We start from the raw sequence: 20,240 nt of genomic DNA, 5'->3' as shown, positions 1-20,240 counted from the left end.
GAACTGAAGAAAAAATTTTTTTTTAGGTTTATAAGAATATTGTTTCTGAAAGAAGAAACATTTTATTATCTAGTCTTAAGAAATCAGTGTTAGTATTTATTAAAATAAGTGTTAATTTATTTTAATAGTGTTAACGACTCCAAAATTATGAACATTAATCTTATTACTATATATAGTTACTTTTTGTTCGAATTAACTTCCCATGTTTACAAGTGACGAGTTGAAAACGAAAGATGACGTCAGAGCAGCAGTGTAAACGCAGTTTCCGGTATTAACACGCACGCGCACTAGTCGTTTTTTACTCCTGGACTGAACTGTTGCTCGGTAACTACCGGGAATTAGCGGCTTTTCTCCGCCACATTTGAACGATCATCACTGCCAGAGGAATTAAAGTTCCATATTTATGTGTTCATCGAGAGGAGTTCAATCATGGGACGACTGAATTCATAAAACACAGAGGATGGCTGTATTATCGATGCATTCGTCCCAGATGTAACATTAGCCGTACGGTGAGAACATATTCCTGCCTTCATGCAGATATTTATCGGACCAGAGGAAAACACAACTGACTTAATTTAATCAGTCAGGTCTAACTTATCTCTCCAAAACTTTACCGAGCTACTTTTAACCATCAATTATGCATCTGTTTATCACCGAAACTGTCCTCGGCCTGATCAGACGTTAATTGTGGCTGCGTTTCAAAATCTGGTGAGCTGTCTGCCTAGACAGCATTAGGTCGTGTTCAATTCCTTTTTTATCAGACTCAAAGGCGCCTTTAAAAAGCCCCGATGAACGCTATCTATGTAACGTTAGACATTGTGATCTATCGCTTTATTGTCGTGATATAAATGTATGAACGTCTGTCTTCAAGTGAACTTGTGAACTGTGACGCGTTTTTTTTTTCACTTCCTCATGTCAGGACATGCCACGTCTCCTCAGCACACCTGAACACGTGTGAAAGCTCCTGATGATGATGATGATGATGATGATGATGAGAACGAAGGTGAAGATGCCTTGAAATGTGACGTCATGGAGGAATACACTTGTACTGAGAAGAAGCTGCTAGTAAAGGTTTGATTCGTCCACATCACCTCTTCATCCGCTCCAGCAATGGGAAGGCAAGTACTAAACTGAAGTTATTTGAGAAATTTGGTGCATGTAATAATGGCAAATACATTCTTGCATTACTTATGTTTCTCCTGCTTAACACCTTTAAAGTCAGCATGAAATACAAATACATTTTTGCTTTCAAAAGACTAGTGCATTTTTTTAAACAACACTGGAAAAAAAAAAAACCTAGAATTGTGAGGAAAAAATTACTATTACCTTATTTTATTCTTAGTTTATTAGTAATAGGCTTCCATAAACATCCTCTTATCTAAGTTAAGTAAGATTGAAAAAAAATTGAACAAGAACACACTTGTTGGTTTCTCATTGTAATGCAGATTTTTAATAGAAAATGTATTTACTTTGGCACTACTTGTCACTGCACTGACATTAGCATAGCTGTGTTCATTTAACGAAGTAAAAACACCATATGCTGAAATAAAACACCGCCAGTTGAAATCCAGTAATTTAAATTGCAAATCATTTCGCTTCGCAGGTCATGTGAATTCACCACAGTGAGCGACCAATAGAAAGCTGCTTTGTTTGAAAGTGGCCCTTGTGTGAGCTGTGCTTCATACCTCACTATACTAATGACAATATAACTTTTTTGACTGCAAAGTTTTACAAATGACACCCTAATGGGTCTTCTTTGCCTTAAAATAAGACTACATTTTAACATTTACTCTCACAATTCAGTCTTATGCAAAGGTTGCTGGGAGCAAAAAATCCACCCATGCATTTTAATTTGATGCACCAAAAATGATCAATGTAGTCCCACCATGAAAGTAAACTTCCCTGCATTTTTCAGTCAACCGAACATGTTGCTTAATGCTCATTTTAATAAAGTAAATTGAGCGAGCTCCAAAAATATTTTTTTCTAGTGCATATCTTTCCTAATTTTAGCCAAGCTAAGAGGATCCAGTAACCATAGTGATGGAGTTCTCATTATATTTTTCTCCCTCTCTACAGGATTAGCATTTCCTGTCTGTTTCCAGCATCGTGGCACTTCAGCCTGTCTCCGGTGGTTCTGCCGCGGTTCCTGTTGCCTTCCTTCAGGCAACTGCTGCTGCTGGGTCTGTTGGCTGGTGTGATGGGGCTGCTGTACCTGCTGCTGGTCACAGGGAAGGGCCAGTACAGCTGGCTAAGAGAGGACCGACACCTCCACACGTAAAACGCCTATCAGTTCTAATCAGTTCTGTTATGCATGTAAGGAAAACGAATCATCCTGACGGATGTGTCTCCCCTAGACGTTTGGGTCGGGTACCAGACATGGAGGCCACGGACACCAATAACCCCAACCTGAACTACGGGCTGGTGGTGGACTGTGGCAGCAGTGGCTCCCGTGTGTTTGTGTACACCTGGCCTCGGCACAACGGCAACCTGCATGAGCTCCTGGACATCAAACAGATGCGAGACAAGCACAGGAAGCCTGTAGTGATGAAGATCAAGCCAGGTCAGTGTGGGAATGAATTATGGTTCTTGCACACGGAGTCTGACATTTTTCAGAAATCATAATTTCTTCATCCTTTCCTGTCAAAATGCTTGCTACAGATGCGAAAATGCATAAAATCGAACCTGATCTGAATAGTTTTTATGACCGACGAAAGTTTTGGAGGCAGTGTGTAAACGTTATTGACACAATGTTATGTCGTATTTATTTTTTTTTTACTTCGAGAATTTCGGACTCAGTGTTAATTTTGTCAGCTATTTTGAATTTAGTCTTAGTCTTAAGGTCCATTCACACCAAGCACGATAACAAGAACGATATATTTAAAAAAATTGTTAACAATATTAAAGAATATAATAGTTCGCATCACAGCTATAACGATAAAGGCACAGAGAAACGATCTAGTTGGAATCACTTTCCGAACGATTTTTTTCCAGCTGATGAATGACACAAACATTGACCGCCAATCAGAATCAATCCTGCTTTAATGAGCTGGAGAATTTAAAGCGTCAGACATGTATGTGTGTGCGGAGAATAAACTGACGATATCGTTTGCAGGTGTGGACGCTAATATCGTTATCTTTGTAGTTACTGTCCTTGGTGTGAATGGGGTTTTAGTCTTGTGTCAATGGTAACTTTTAGTTTTTATCATATTTAGTCAACTTCTGTTTTAGTTTTATGGTGCTTTCACATCTCTAGTTCGGTTTATTTGGTCCTAACCAAGGGCAAACAATTATACATCGTAGCATTTTTTAGCTTTTTTGGTTCCTTTTCACACCACACTGATTGCTTTGGTCCAAACCAGTTGAAACAAATCAAAATGCAGTCACATGACAACATCCACATCACTCATTGGCCATGACGTTTTTCCTAAACTGCTTTTCGATTGGTCAAAATTTACGTGTGGGAAAATTCCAATATAAGAGGAAAAGCCAGCAAACAACACGGAGACAACACAACTATGGAGAGAGACTGTGCGGGCTGGTTTTATCCCTGGCCATAATCTAGTACATTGTTTGTATACACCACAATATGCAAACAATACATTTCTATAATGAAGCGCGGATGCGGCTTGAAAACAACGTTCTAATGCACTGCTTTCTCACCTGCCCAATCGAACCGCACCAAATGGGGAAACGAACTCTGGTACGATTCAACCGAACTAATTGAGGCAGGTGTGAAAGCTTGAAGTCAAGTTGAAGTCAAGTTGTAGTCGACTAAGTGTCTTGAGCATTTTAGTCTAGTTTTAGTGTTCTAGTCTTACTGTATAATCGTTACAGTTTACTCAAATATGACATTACTAAAAATTTTAAATCCAGAGAAACTGTGAATTTTCAAATGGTCTCTTAATTTTTTCAAGAGCTTTATGTTTGAATAAATCCATTATGAGTATGTTTTTAAGACAGCTGCTGTTGAAATGTTTATTTTTTTAAAAATATATCATTATAACGTTATTATAAAATTGAAAGCAACTGATACAATTTAAAATTAAATTGAATTGCAAATGAATTGGTATATCAAAGTAAATGAAATCAAGAGCTTTTTGATCGACTACTCAGCCCTACAACTAACACTAGTTTCTGTTTGTTCAGGTATTTCAGAGTACGCATCCACACCAGACAAGGCCAGCGACTACATCAGCCCTCTGCTGAGCTTTGCTGCTCTGCACATCCCTAAGAACAAGCACCAGGAAACACCTCTCTACATCCTGTGCACTGCAGGAATGAGAGTCCTGCCTGAAAGGTGTCTACTCACACCTTATATTAGCTGCATGCTGTGGGACAGCTGATGCATGTGCTAAGATTGTGTTTGTTTGCAGCCAACAGGAGGCCCTGCTGGAGGATTTGCGGACTGATATTCCTGTAAATTTCAACTTTCTGTTCTCCGACTCCCATGTGGAAGTCATCTCAGGCAAACAGGAAGGTAAGACCCGCCTCTGAACCTCTTCTAGACCACCTCTAGAGTCATCAGTTCAGAAATCCAGGGGTTCATTTTAATATTGCACAAATCCACATTACCGTTCAAAAAGTTTGGGGTCAGTAAGATTTTTTTTTAGGGCTGCAACAACTAATTGATACAATCGATTATTATCAATAATGAAAATCATCGACAATGATTCTCATGAACGATTAGTTGGGTCTGCCCACAGCGCTTATACAACTGCAGCCGGTTGCATCAGATTACAGCACTGAATAATGCATTTCTATGGACAAATTTCATCTACAAATATTGGAGGAAACAAAATAAGCTCCTGCGAGAAATGTACTCGATCCTAGCTGCCCAAAACATGATAAATCTTTAAGCTTCAAGGTGATGCATTAGCATAATGGCTTGCCTGTCAAGTGTTTTTACAGATACGTGTATGCATCCTCAGCACAAAAAAACTTTGTTAACATTCATTTCCTTTTCTGTAAATGTGACAAATTCACGCAAACCTTTTCATTTTTGCATAAAGGCCTACCCTGACAGTCTGCGTTAAGTTGAAATCTTTAGTGAAACAGCACCGGTGCGTTAAACAGACCAAACACAGAGAGGCGAGGGAGACAATATTCAGCACAAAAACATTAATTGTGCTGAAATATCTGTTGTTTGATATATTTAGGTTTAAAAGTCAACATGCATATGCCTACAGTGATTAACAAATTTATTAAAACAAATTATGTAAGGTTTTTAACCAATTTTGTAAGGTTTGTGCCACTTCTGCTCTTAACTAACAGTATTGGTAATTACCAAAATATTTTTTTATCTTTCTGTATTGGTTAAACCTCCAATATGCGTAAGCTTTTTAGTAACAGTAGTAAGCCATTTTTAATGCTGTAATATAATTATTGCTGTTATCTGTGAAAGGCAGAAAAAAATTGTCAAGTGCTTTATAGTGGGTTTTTTTATTATTATTGTTATTCAGATTCCCAGTTAGTCAAAAAGTACATCAACAATGCCAGCAAGCATGTGAGCTGTTATTAAAGGCAAATTTGGCCATTTTTGTTATTATGTGAATAAAAACTATTTAGTTGTTTCAGTTTGTTATTGTCCAAAAATTACAATAACATTCTGAGAATTAATTCTTTTGATCTATTCCTAAAATATTTGTGTTTTGTCTTATGACAGGTTTCCATAGCATTCAGTTGACACATGTTTTAAGGACATTGGGCATAATGTGGAATAGTGTGTTTTTGTCAGTAACATTATAATAAACAAAATAGTCGTTTTAAAGGGGGGGTGAAATGCTCATTTTCACTCAATATCCTGTTAATCTTGAGTACCTATGGAGTAGTACTGCATCCTTCATAACTCCAAAAAGTCTTTAGTTTTATTATATTCATAAGAGAAAGATAGTCTGTACCGATTTTTCCCAGAAAAACACGACCGACTGGAGGTGTGACGTGTGGGCGGAGCTAAAGAATCATGAGCGCCAGTAGGCTTTTGCGTTGAGAGCATGTGGAAGCTGTGACATTACCTTGAGGAAAAAAACATCATACAAAACAAACCATGGCTAACAGTCAGATTCAGCCGTTTATTTATGATCCAGAATCAGATCCAGAGGCTGAAACTGAACGAGAGCAGCAGCAGCAACGACTCACTCCGAGCGGGGCTCAAACCCGGGTCTCCGATGGGAGGCGGACGCACTAACAAGGAGGCAGAGATATTTTAAGCAATTTTACTCACCGCCTGAGGTTCCAACACACGATCGTGACCCTTTTTCGTTGGGATTGCATCATCCTTAAGAAATAAACGATACGCAAATCCGTCGTCAAACTGGGCTTTGTTTGTAAAACAAGCATCTTCGAAATGCAGGGAACAAACAAAAACACTTGCACAACTCTGTTGATGCTCTGTAAAAAATAAACTCCATCCACTGATCCCTTGATGCTGTTTTTTCTTTGGTAATCTGTGCAGGGTTGTCTTGCCCTGGCAACCAAAAACACACTTCTTTTGTGACTTTTCACGACGCTCTCACTCTGATCAGTGAAGTCTGTTGTGCTCTCATTGCTCTGCTATACGGGAGCGCGCTCTTCCGGCAGAAGTGCCCTAAGGACCCATATAAGGAAATTCCGCTCCATCTAACGTCACACAGAGCCATACTCGAAAAAAACTTTCCGAAACTTGTGACAAACCGGAAGGAGTATTTTGGGAACAAAAATACTCCTTCAAACGTACAACTTAATTTTTGAAACTTTGTCCATGTTTAGCATGGGAATCCAACTCTTTAACAGTGTAAAAAAAACTCAGTATGCATGAAATAGCATTTCACCCCCCCCCCCCCCCCTTAAATGATTAATCGAAAAAATAATCCACCAACTAATTGATTATAAAATAATTGTTAGTTGCAGCCCTTTTTTTAATGGTCATCAAGGCTGCATTTATTTGATCAGAAATACAATAAATATTGTGATTTTCTTTTCTGTGGTATTATATTTAAAATGTCATTTATTTTTGTGACGCAAAGCTGAATTTTAAGCATTATTATTACTTTTTATTATTACAGTTTTCTCTAACATGATCCTTCAGAAATCATTATAAAATTTTCATTTGCTGCTAAAGAGACATTTGTATTTATTATCAATGAAATTGAAAACCGTCGTGCTGCTTAATATTTTTAAGGAAACGGTGATGTTTTTTTTCAGGGTTTATTGAATAAGTTCAAAACAGCATTTATTCAAGTGTCTTTACTGTCACTTTGGATAACTTTAATGAATCTTTGCTGAATAAAACTATTATTTCTCTGAAAAAAATTTTTTTTTCTTTTTTGCGTGAAAACTGAATTCAGTGGAATTAAATAGTTTTTTATTTATTATATTTTTTTGCAGGAGTATATGCATGGATAGGTATCAACTTTGTTCTGGGAAGATTCCATCATGTTGAGGATGGTAAGTTATTTGCCATTTTATGTCTCAAAAAAAATATACAGCCCCTACAAAAGTTTCCCTTCGTCTGCACTCTAATTTCTCTCTCTTTAAAAAAAAAAAAATATATATATATATATTCTGTGCTCTTGTTTCTCAGAACATGAGGCTGTGGTGGAGGTGCAGGTTCCTGGCAGTGACCAGCAGGAGACACTGGTGCGCAAGCGTACGGCTGGTGTATTGGACATGGGTGGTGTCTCCACTCAGATCGCATACGAAGTGCCCAAAACTGTAAGCTTTGCTTCTCCACAACAGGTTATTATCCATGAAAATTTCCCGTATTTTTGAAAGCTGAAAGTTTGGCTTTGTCATTCTCATTCTCTCATTCTTGTTCATTCTTGTTCTCCTGGTTCTCTGTGGTCCTTGGCCCAGTGCAGAACAAGGCTATGGTGAATTTGCTGAACTGATGCCATGAACTGAGATAAACCTGCTGCATGCTCATATAGCAGCATGGTGCTTAAGCTCTGAGAACAATACTAATCGCTCTTCAACAGTTATTTTTTTAAAGGGGACCAAATTCAGTTTTTTTTTTCTTATTCTGAAGTCCATTTACAATATCAGTCAAGGTTTCTTATACCAAAAATATTGTACAACACACATTGCAGTTTTTGGCATTGCAGTTTGTTTTGGTGAATTGGTGGTGTATTCATTTTCTGTCTCATTCAGATTAGTTTGTACAATCACATTCAGACTAATTAGTACCATTTGTACAGTCTAATTCAGATTAATTTAATTCATGCAATCTCATCCATTCTAATCCATGGAATTTCATTTAGGCTAATTTGTACAATCTCATGCAGATTAATTCATATAGTCTCATTTTGAATAATTTGTGCGATTTTATTCAGACTAATCTGTAATGTCTTATTCTGACTAATTTGTACGGTCTCATTCGGACTAATTCAGACTAATTCGTACAGTCTCCTTCAGACTCATTCGTACGGTCTCATTCGGTCTCATTCGGACTAATTCAGACTAATTCGTACAGTCTCCTTCAGACTCATTCGTACGGTCTCATTCGGTCTCATTCGGACTAATTCAGTCTAATTCCTACAGTCTCCTTCGGACTCATGCATATGGTCTCATTCGTACGGTCTCATTTAGACTCAATCGTTCTCATTTGCACGGTCTCATTCGTACAGACTCATTTGTAAGGTCTCAGACTCATTTTATCTCATTCGCACAGACTCATTTAGACTCAATTGGACTAAGGCTATGTTCACACCGCAGGGCTTAATGCTCAATTCCGATTTTTTTTTAAAATTAGATTTTTTTGCAAGGCCGTTCAGATTTCCAATTAAATGCGACCTTTTGTGATCTCCTGTGTGAACGTGAAATGACCCAGAAGTGACCCGCATGCGCAGAAGAGTACTCAACGGTGAACGACGTGACTCATTGTTAGCGGAAGTAGTTAACGTTAAACATAGATGTCAACAACAGTGTACTCAACAGCGGAGCTCTTTTTGCAATATTAAAGTTATTTCACCAACGGAGCCAGCACAATTACAATCTTCTCGTTTTAAGAAGAAAATGAAAAAGAAGGTTTTTGGCCATGGCGTTTTGTGGAGCAGTGTTAGCAACGTCGGTACAGAGAAACGTGTGGGTGCGGAGTCACATGCAGGAGTGGTGGGATACTGATGTGAGTGGCTCCTCTCGTTCCCGCCTAACGTTACTTCAACGCAGAATTATGGCGTTTGTAGCGTATCAATGACGTACGGGTCGGATACATGTGGCTTGGCCGTTCAGACGGAGGTCGCATTTCAAAAGATCGGATACGTATCGGATTCAGGACCACATATCCAAGTGGCCTGGGTCACATTTGAAAAGATCGGATCTGTGTCGTTCAGACTGTCATGAAAAGATCAGATGCAGGTCGCATAGGGGCAAAAAAATCGGAATTGGGTCATTTCAGCCTGCAGTGTGAATGTAGCCTAATTTGTACGGTCTCATTCGTACGGTCTCCGACTCATTCGCACAGTCTCATTCGCACGGTCTCCTTCGGACTCACTCGCACGGTCTCCTTCGGACTCATTTGTATGAGTTCCTTCAAACTAATTCATACAGTCTTCATTGTACAGTCTCATCTGCTTGCATCCATCAAAGGTTTAGGTTTATTGGTGAATCTTAATGCTTAGGTTTTTTTTGTCCCCCATGTGCATTCTCCTCCAATTCACTACAACATAAAATAGATGTTTTTTTTTTTTTATAAGACCATTTCTTCCCTCTCTGACCATCAAAATTAAGGCTCTTTCACACCAAGAATGCTAACAATAAAGAATGATATTAGTGTCCACACCAGCGAGCGATATCAGTCTGTTTGTTCTAAGCGCATTCACATCTGGCTCTTTAAATTCTTGAGCTCGTTACAGCAGGATGGTTTTTCCTGCTGTACTTTTAAGGCTTCTATATATAAATCAGAATATATTGTTTGTCTACTTTTATTAATTATATGGCCCCTTTCGATAATATTTGATCATTTAATTGAATCTCTGTAATTAGGGAGAGTTTCTTAATCTAATATTAGCAATCCATGAATTTGGTGTGCGTGTGTGTGAGCAATGTTTGTTTGTTTTTTTTCTAAATATAATAACTCCTCAGGCCAAATCCTGATGGCCTCTAATCTGACATAACAGGATGCCGCAGATATCAAACAAACTCCAAATGAAGTGTTCAGTGTTTTCATCATGTTCTTTAGTATTTTTCTGTATTAAAGCTTGTGAGCTATTAAAGGAATGTTCTTGTTCAACACGTTGAGCTCAATTGTCTTTCCTTCAGATTGTATCGCTTCATACACTTCAATTGTAAATGCATTGCTTTAAATGAGTCACTAATTCTCTGTGGTAATCAACACCATGCCACACATGCTTTTGATAGAGCTCAACTTGTTCCGAACCCCCAACATTCCTTTAAAATGTCATTTTACAAATATGATGCTGCTTCTCACTTCACTTGCTTTGCTGCATCTGTGTTTAAAGAAACATGCAATTCAAAAGCTCTTCAGAGTAGATCTGTTGCTCTGCTTTTTGATGCTCCAAATTTTGAACTTCTGTTAACATCTGTTCTGTACGGCAGTCTTGTTATATCTCTGTGTTTTGCTGTGTGCTACCAGGAAGAGATAGCCAAGAATTTGCTGGCCGAGTTTAACCTGGGCTGTGACGCTCACAGAACAGAGCACGTGTACCGTGTTTATGTCTCAACATTTTTGGGTTTTGGTGGAAATGCAGCACGCCAGAGATATGAAGAAAACCTCATCAGCAACACACAAATCCAAAACAAGTAAGATCAAATATTTTTTGGAAATATTGTTGAACATGAGATTTAAATTTTTTTAAATATGTAAACTTATATTTGTATTAATCAAATATGCATTAAATTGATTAAAAGTTTGAGTAAACATTTACAATGTTACAAAAACGTTGTTTCACATAAATGCTGTCCTCTTAATCAAAGAATAAAATGTATAATTTTCCACAAAAATAGGAAGCAGCAAAAGTTTTTAGCATTCATAATAATAATAATAATATTAATGTTTGTTGAGCATCAAATCATGTTATAATGATTTCTGAAGATCATGTGACACTGAAGACTGGAGTAATGATGCTGAAAACTCAGTTTGCATCACAGGAATAAAATCAAATATGTTTTTGTTATTACATATATATTTCTATAAATTGTATGAATTTTTTTATATAAATTATAAAATGTTTTATATTCTTATGTTTGTATATTCTTAATATAAAATATTCCTAAATACTACTGCATTTACTGTATTTTTTTATTAATTTGACAAATTAACTGAAAAAAAAAAATTAAATGTCTTACCAAACACTAATGTTAAAATGAAAATTTTAAATAAAAATATAGTTAAAAACATAAACTTATGTTTTAGCCTTTGATGTTGTTCAGTGCTATTAGCCAAGGTTTTTATTATTTTTTTTTATTTAACATTTAATTTATTAAAAATAATGTGTGCCGGCTTCCATGAACTTCGGTCATGCAAACGTCAGATTAGAGTCGGTTCATTCTGGCTGTTTGGACTGATTCACGGAAAATAAATCAAGCTTAGCTACTGATCTTGACGTTTAAATAAGAACCATTATTAAAACGCCTTTGATTTAACACTTACTTGCTTATATTGTGAATATTTGATGTCAACCAAACATCGATCACTACTGTCTCTAGGCTGCTGGGTCAGCATCAAGGAGAGAGCACAGACTCGCCCATCCTTGACCCCTGTCTGCCAGCTGACCTCCAGGACGAGGTGGGTCCTCAGGACCAGAGAGTTCACCTGAGAGGCACTGGAGACTTCGACCGCTGCCGTCTGCTGCTCCAGCCGTTTCTCAACCGCACCAATGACACCAACACCTCGCTGAACGGAGTATACCAGCCGCCCATCGACTTCACCAACAGCCAGTTCTACGGCTTCTCTGAGTTCTACTACTGTACAGAAGATGTGCTGCGCATGGGAGGAGACTACAACTCCACCAAATACTCCAACGCTGCTAAGGTGCACTCACATTTGACGATGTGTTCATGCTGCTCCTTTCCAATAGATTCAAAGTTCACTGTGGCAGTCAAGTTCCAAAAAGAAAGGTCACATTTGTCTGTATGGAACAGAGCAGCGTTAACATACTTCAAAAATTGTCTTTTAGTGATGCATAAAAGAAAATTAGATGAAATAAACAAGATTTTTGTTACAGCAAATATTTCATAGAATTTTTGCAACCCTTAAGATTTGTTGCAGCAGTTAACACCGGTTATTAGGGCTGGGACAACGCGTCGGGGTAATCGATGACGTCGACGCAAAATATGCGCATCGATTCGTCGACCTGTTTTTATTTCTCTAAAAAAACGTTTGCAAAACGTTTACCTTATGTGCGCTGAATATATGCGATGGCCGGATCAACTTTCTGTCCAACGTTATATAACCAATCCAGGGGGTTTTCTGCATTGATCTTTTTTTTTTGGCGGCTGTCAAAGCCTTATTTGATCTGTGAGTGATGTAGAATAGAATAACTGACAGGGCGCATACAAGAGAGAGCCCCGGCTGTGCGCGCGCACTGACAGTCTTCAAACAACACGAGCGCTTCTTGCTCTCGCTCTCCCTTGTGCAAATTAATCAAAATCATTAAACACGATAGAAAAAGGGCGAAACACCAAAGTTTCACGCGCGCTCGCACACTCACAGTCTTCAAACTACACGAGCGTTGTCTTGCGCGAGCTCTCTCTCTCTCTCTCTCTCCCTCTACCTCTCCCTCTCCCTCTCCCTCATGCATATTAACCAAAATCATTAGACACGATAGAAAAAGGACGGAATGCCAAAGTTTCACGTGGAGCATTCGGAGATTTTTTTTTTTTCTCCATGACCGGCTGCTGGCTCCCACTGTTATTATTATTATTATTATTATTATTATTTATTTTATTTTTTTTGGAAAAGCACTCTCTGTATTCGCTTAAAGCCCTCAAGTTTACATTGGTTACTGTATTCTTTCAATTGCTCTAAAGTATTTTGGGTGACCTTTTTTATTGAATGCTAGACATCAAGTTGTTTTTATTTTCATCTGAAATAACTTTTTTTTCAGTAAGCTAGGCCCTATGTGTTCAGTAAGCTTGTTTCAGTAAGCTATGTGTTTTCAAGGCTTCAATGTTTTATTGAATGCTATCTCTATACAGTGCAAAGTAATGCCTTCTTAGTCAGTCTTTTATTTTGTAATTTTAAGAGCAATAAACATATATTGCAATGTTAAGGAATTCATGTTTTTTACATTCAGATATGTAAATCAACGTATAAATTGTTAGTAGTCAATTAATGGGGAGATAATCGAAATCGAATCGGTCTGGAAAAATGTATCGTTTGATTAATCGATGAAAAAATAATCGCTAGATTAATTGTTTAAAAAATAATCGTTTATCCCAGCCCTACAGGTTATAACAACTGTTTGGGGGGATTTTTGTCCTAACTGGTGGTGCTCCCAGTCAAAAATGACGAGCATATGAATTGCTCATTATCACATTTGTTTTTATTGACCGTAAGCTATTACTGACCTTATTCTTTTAATTTCAGAGTTACTGTGCCACCCAGTGGAAGACTTTGAAAGAACGGTTTGATCGAGGACTTTACGCCTCGCATGCTGATCAACATAGACTGAAGTAAGTTTAAAATACAGAAAGGCAGCATCAACTCATTTCCTTGTCAGTACAACGGTGTATGGAAGAAAATACTACATTAACAGTTTGTACATAACGTAGTGCCAGTGATCAGTTTGGAGAAAGGTATAAACCGTCTGCTCCTCTCCTCCTGCAGGTATCAGTGCTTCAAATCTGCGTGGATGTATGAGGTGCTCCACTCAGGTTTCGCGTTTCCAGCGGCCTACGAGAATCTCAGGACGGCCCTGTTGGTGTATGACAAAGAAGTGCAGTGGACACTAGGAGCCATTTTGTACCGCACACGTTTTCTACCTCTAAGGTACATGCATATACATACCAACTTATACAACTTATACATGAGGCTTTTTTGGGCCTTTTTTTTTAAATAATTTTTCTTATGTTTTGGTTTCTCAGGGACATCCAGCAGGAGAGTTTAAAGAGCTCTCATTCTCACTGGCATCACAGCTTCTCCTTCATGAACAACCACTATCTGTTCCTGGCCTGTTTTCTGGTGGTGGTTTTGTCCATCCTCCTCTACCTGCTCCGTCTGAGACGCATACACAACCGCTCCACACTCCTGCGCAGTGCTTCTGCTTCCGTCAAGTGGCTGGAGGAGGGCCTGGGTTCACCAGACCTCCCTGTTACCCTATAGGCCCTGCGGCCTGTCAATCAAACAACTGGCCAATCACTGGAGGAGATGCACCTCTCCAATGATTTGTTTTTTGAAACACTTTGTCATGGTTTTGCATCCTATCAAGTCTTTTTCCTACAGTCATGATGTCAGCCTCTCACTGGCCAGTTTTGCATTTTCCCAGAATAATTTGCAAGGGATTCTACATGACGTGTACAGTCAAGCTTTGGTGTAATGTGAAGACTGCAGCTTGGGACAGGGCTGTATGGCTGCCTCTGATCAGCTGTGATGTTTGGTTGTTTATTTATTAATTGTATGAGGGGCGCTGAGGCTGCCTTTTGATTTTCAGTGTCACTATCAATGTGAAAGAGGACATGATGTGACTATATATGTGTCCCTAGTCTAGATAAGGTTCTGCTGGCTGTTGCCTCAAGACTGTACGCATAATTGAACATTTATTAAATGTTTTGGTTGTGCCAAGGAAAAACAGAGTGAGATTAACTTTAAAAGATGAAAATGAAATGTTTTTTCCACCAAAACCTTTTTTCTTCTCTCTCTGTTTCTCTCTCTCTTTCACTTTCTGTTCAATACAATAGAAACTCATGTCTTGGAACTTTTTTTTTGGACACTGAAGTTGGACTGCGCTGATATCATGGTAGAACGTGAAATCCCTTTAAAACGTAAAAACACCAGCCACAATTAGAAAGATGTGGCAAATTTATCAAATGATTCAAGTTCACTTTTTTCTACCTTAAAACACCTTTCCATGAATTATGTTTGCATGACCAGCACTCCATGGAGGAATGTTGAGAGAGAAAGAGAAAATGGCTCTTATTTAAATTTTTTCTTGTTAAAGGTAGATTGTTTCAATAGTGAAAATTACAGTGTTACAGTGTCAGAATAACTGCTTTATCATTGGTACTGCTTATTACTTGTGTGTGAGTGTATGTGGGACTGTGAGCATTGCTTTTATTTAATTATTCTATTTTATCTATCAGTTCTATGACTTCACATTGGGATGGAGCTGTAAATGTTATTTAAACTTGAAGAGCTCCATGATGCGTATCAGTGCAATATATTTGCATCTTTGCATGTCAGAATTCCAGCTTGCAGTTTATAAGTTCACCCACAAATAAATTGTCATGTTCTTCCAAACCCATATGTCCACTTCTGTTTGACTAAAATATTCTGATGAATGTGTTAGTCACTCGTTTGCATGCAGTTACATTGAATTAGGATCAAGATGTAAAAAAGCCACTAAAAACATAAAATAAAAATCATTGCACATATGATTTGTGTACTATATTCAAAGTCAAAAGCCAAACAATAGATTTGTGTGAGTAACAATAATATGACTCTAAAAATATAGTCCACAAGTTGAATGGGCAGTTTAATGACACTTCCGTAGTGTTTTTGTTGTCATTCACTTTCACAACATTGAAAATATCTTGTGTGTGTACATATATATATATATATATATATATATATATAATTTTTTTTTTAATTCACCATTTGCATTACCGTACATGGAAAAAAAAATCTGATGGGTTTGGAACAACAATCACTTAAAGGGAAGGTTCACATAAAAATGAAACCACAAAAATTCTTTCATCATTTTCTCCCCCTCAGTTGTTTCACCCTGGGTTTCTTTCTCCTGATGAATACAAAACAAAAATATATTTTGATAAATGGGGACCAACAACTTGAGGTTGAGCAAATGATGACAGCATTTTTATGTTTGAGTTAACTATTAATTGAATTTTTTTCAGTGTTCAATTACTGTACATTAAAATGTTTTTGGGGCTTAATTAGGATGTATTAGGATAGGACGCCATTTATATGACAAATCTTGCATCTAAAAGCCATTTGGAACTGAAGCAGTGTACACTTCCCTGATTAAATGTGTAGGTTCATTTATTTCAGTGCAAATTCTCAATTTCTTTAGATATATAGTTGAGTATCATCAGCATAACAATGGAAACTAATTCCGTATTTTCTAATACTATTTCCGAGGGGCAACATGTATATTGAAAATAGCAGAGGACCTAGGACAGATCCTTGTGGCACTCCATATTTTACTGGTGATAAATGAGATGACTCCCCATTTAAATAAACAAAGTGGTAGCGATCGGACAGGTAGAATCTAAACCATCTTAGAGCCTGCCCTTGAATGCCTGTATAGTTTTGTAATCGATCTATGAGTATGTCATGATCTATGGTGTCGAACGCAGCACTAAGATCGAGTAAAACTAGCAATGAGATGCAGACTTGATCTGATGCAAGAAACAAGTCATTTTCTGTGCTATTGTGGGGCATGAAACCTGACTGAAATTCTTTAGAGATCTTTTTTTTTTTTTTTTTTTTTTTTTTGCTAAAAGGAGCACATTTTTTCATTTTCTCAAAGAAAACATCTGATGTGGGGTTGTTTTTCACATCTCTCTTTGGAGAGTCAGTCAGTGCTGTATAATGTTGGTGTTTGTCAAGCACAGGTACCATATTCACACAAACTGTTAAACAAGTTTGCACGCAAAACATCATTTCCTTCAATATTGCTGTTTTCGGAAATAAAGAGAAATTAAGAATTAAACAGTGTTTTGTGTTTAAAGTGAAAACCCCATAGACGTTTACTGAAAGTGGGTCTCTTTACTAGAGTATAAGACTAAGTATTGAGTTCTTCACAATCAAGAGGACTTTGTGTCAGTGGTTTATTTATGATGCTCTCTGGACGGAGAGGTTAAACTCTTGTTTTCACTTTTCTCAGAGCTATAGAGAGTGACTGATCCCTGTTTTCTCATTCTTTTATTACAAACCTGAGAAGACGTTAAATGGCTGACCATGTGGCCTTCGGCTGTCTGAGACAGCTATATGAAAATATTAGGTACGTTAGTTCCTGTAATAATAATAATAATAATAATAAATGAACTATTATAGGACCTTAAGTCAGCTCAGCTCGTTGAACAACCTTTTCTAATAGCCATGATTTTATTTGCAATAAATAAATATGGTGTCTACCAAAACACTCTCATGGCGAACTGTTGGTGGTGAATTCACATCAATTTGTAATTTTTTTTAAACAATCTGCTTGTGTGTCACTGAGTTAAGTACTAAAATTAATAAATCTAAAAATAATTTATATAAGGGAAAGGGAAAACAAATGACAAAAGCATGTAAAATAACTGAAAGGTTAATTAAAAGTATGACTAAATAATATAATAAATAATTATAGTCATGTAAATACTGCCATCGCTGAAAACTGCATTTAGTTCAGTAGCCCATATGTGATGACAGCAAACAGTTTTTTGAGTTAACCTTCTGAAAGCATTTACATATGTCATTATTGCATTTGAAATTATTATTATTGCATTCAATTCACATTTAGACGATTATACTACCATTTTAAAGGTTTGAGGTTGGGAAGATTTTTAAAAGTTTATGTTGAAAGACATTCAATATATTTCAAAATGTAGTGTAAATGTAATTTTCCTGTGATGCAAATCTGAATTTCAGCATCATCACTCCAGTCTTTAGTGTCACATTATCCTCCAGAAATCATTCTGAAACAAATGCTGCACAAAAACATTTCTTATTATTATTGATTATTAATATTGAACTTTATTCAGAAATCTTTGAATGGAAAGTTCAAAAGAGCAGGATTTCTTAAAAAGCAAATCTTTTAAAACATTTTAAATGTTGAATAAATCAACAAAAAGTAATTATCATCAGGTCCCAGCATTTTATAAATGTTGCTCTCCAGCATTATTCAGCACAAACAAAGTGCATAATAACATAATGAAGTGCATTTTTGTTCCGAGTCGGTGGGAATGCGGGTGCTCTGCTGCGGTCGGACCCCGGCTCCCATTTCATCCTTGGAACAGGAGACTGCTGGTGAAAGAAACAAAAAACAACAGATCTGTGCAGCGTTTCCATGATAACATTGTTCTTTATAAAACACATTCATTCTCAGAACAAATGGACCAACTTTATTCAGTGAAACACAACTGTTTCTCTTAAATAAGAAAAACAGGCTGCATTTAGATAAGCCTACTTTCTAATCATGTGATGTGACTTGTCAACAAATAAATAGCTTTGATAAATATGTAGCTGTTCAGGAATCTTTATATTCGGTTTCTTAACCCATTTGTCTGTAACCCATTTGTCTTTGTGACTGAGGGTCATGAATTAGTTGTCAAGCAAGTGAATATTTGTCAGACGGAGACACATTAATAGCCACTGATTAATAGTCACTGGTGTATTGTATGTGTTAAAGGATATTTTAGGACAGGTATGTATCAGGCCTGAACTGAAATGAGCACTAATTTGAACATTTAGTACCTTCTATCTGTCTAAGAAAATTCCCCAAAAGTTGCTCTTTAAAAATTTGAGATATTTTAAGAAACGTAGTTTCCGATTAGTAATGCCCAGACCACGATGATCAAGCGCTGTCTGTGACATAATAAATCAGAAGATCCTGGAAATTATTATTATCTATGTGAGATATGTGTTATTTAGTCTTTTAGAGGGGTTTAGTTTTTAAGAGCTAAACAATGAGAAGTTTTAAAGAGGATGTTTGAATAGAGTCCTAGACAGTTTTTCAGATGCGACCTTCATCTAACAAAAAGTAAAAAGCTGAAATCAGTTTTCGACCATTGTGCTTTATTATTGGTAAAAGGTTAACAATGCATATTGAACAAGCTATACTTAACTAGACATTAAGCTGGATTTAGTAAGAGATTCACATGCAAACTACATGTACCCCTTTTTTCTTGTTTAAATTTTGTTGTGAAATTATCCCATCTTTTAGATTTAATTGTCCCAAATCATCTATAATCAGGAGTGAGTCTTGAAGTGAAACATTTCTATAACTAGGCTATACCAGGAATTTCCAAAAAAAAAAAAAAACTATAGTTAGCATCAAAAATGATTTCTCCCCCAACTTCAAAAGCGTTGATAACTGATCTTTGTGAGTCTTGAACTGTTAACAATTTTTAATGCGGATGACACTTCAGAAGTAATTGTGAATAAAGAGAGTGTGTCTGAGACTAAAGTTGTTATAATCACGTGAAACCATCTCAGACGCAGGCGTTTCTGGTGCCACCCTCTCACTCCTCGTTAGAGATGTTCTAGAGTTAGACATCTCTAAGTGAAATTCAAACGTCTTGCAAGATGCAAAGAATGCCACAGAGCTCCACGATAAATGATTCAATGAGTCTACTCAAAAACAGAAGTGTAGTGTAAACACAAACCACATCCAACCACACACAGCTCAATCATGAGTTTTTGTTCTTCTGTGTCAGAGGAAGTCTGTGAAACTGGTTTGATACGCTTTCTAAGTGTTAAACACCCTGCTCGTTTCTCTCTCAAGCATCATATGATCTGCTCACATGGGATGTGATATGAGCTAATGAAGTTATGTGTGTAGATGTGATGGCTTAAAATGTTATTTAACTCACATTGTAAAGTTAATAATTTGATACCTCACTGAGAGAAACACAGCTACTAATCATTCTGTCTTCCTTTGCGAAAAAGAAGTGCTCTTAATTGTATTGAATGTGCGCCTACAATGTACTTTAAATCTTAAAAGTATTTTTTTTAAGAACAGTACTTGCAGAGAATATAAATATTAATAAAATAAAATGCCACTTTTGTATATATATATATATATATATATATATATATATATATATATATATATATATATATATATATATATATACATACATACATAATTTTTATATTCTACTAATTTAATTTTCCTTTAAATTTAAAATACTTTTTTATTTAATTGTAACTGATAAGTCTGGAAACATTCAGATTGCACTTAAATCTCTTGTTTTAAACGACATAACTTCCATAATAAAAGTATGCTGAAGTGTACAGAAATGGGACTGCTGTATTAAAACGTTTTGTGTGCATGAAAGGTGGAGTAAATTAGAGGGACATCTGCTCAAAAGCAGATTCTCTGTATCATTTGTAGTTACAAAACCAGCAGATGTTGTATGATAAA

General features: G+C 36.7%; 1 protein-coding gene across 2 annotated transcripts; it reads left to right on the top strand.

Annotated features, from left to right (window-relative positions):
* The first annotated feature begins 263 nt into the window (after positions 1 to 263).
* entpd4 (ectonucleoside triphosphate diphosphohydrolase 4) lies at positions 264 to 15,526 on the top strand. Of its 2 annotated transcripts, none has more exons than XM_026269961.1 (13): positions 264 to 509; positions 920 to 1,118; positions 2,077 to 2,274; positions 2,355 to 2,560; positions 4,147 to 4,297; positions 4,374 to 4,477; positions 7,363 to 7,422; positions 7,559 to 7,689; positions 10,568 to 10,734; positions 11,641 to 11,965; positions 13,523 to 13,608; positions 13,763 to 13,924; positions 14,020 to 15,526. In XM_026269961.1, the coding sequence occupies exons 2-13, from the start codon at positions 1,111 to 1,113 to the stop codon at positions 14,255 to 14,257; spliced, it is 1,836 nt and encodes a 611-aa protein (XP_026125746.1). In that variant the 5' UTR covers positions 264 to 509; positions 920 to 1,110; the 3' UTR covers positions 14,258 to 15,526. The 2 variants fall into 2 exon arrangements, with proteins under 2 accessions (XP_026125746.1, XP_026125745.1); XM_026269960.1 differs by having other exon boundaries at positions 7,559 to 7,713.
* Positions 15,527 to 20,240: the final 4,714 nt, after the last annotated feature.

The sequence above is a fragment of the Carassius auratus genome, chromosome 8 (assembly GCF_003368295.1).
Source record: "Carassius auratus strain Wakin chromosome 8, ASM336829v1, whole genome shotgun sequence".
NCBI classification, from domain to species: Eukaryota; Metazoa; Chordata; class Actinopteri; order Cypriniformes; family Cyprinidae; genus Carassius; species Carassius auratus.
Note: the sequence above shows the minus strand (reverse complement) of the source record. Positions and strands in the feature narration are given on the sequence as shown.

Excerpts from the sequence above, each read along its gene's own strand:
- entpd4 (XM_026269960.1), top strand. Across the intron at positions 2,275-2,354 it reads GAGGACCGACACCTCCACAC|ACGTTTGGGTCGGGTACCAG; the intron begins GTAAAACGCCTA and ends TGTCTCCCCTAG. Across the intron at positions 11,966-13,522 it reads AATACTCCAACGCTGCTAAG|AGTTACTGTGCCACCCAGTG; the intron begins GTGCACTCACAT and ends TTTTAATTTCAG.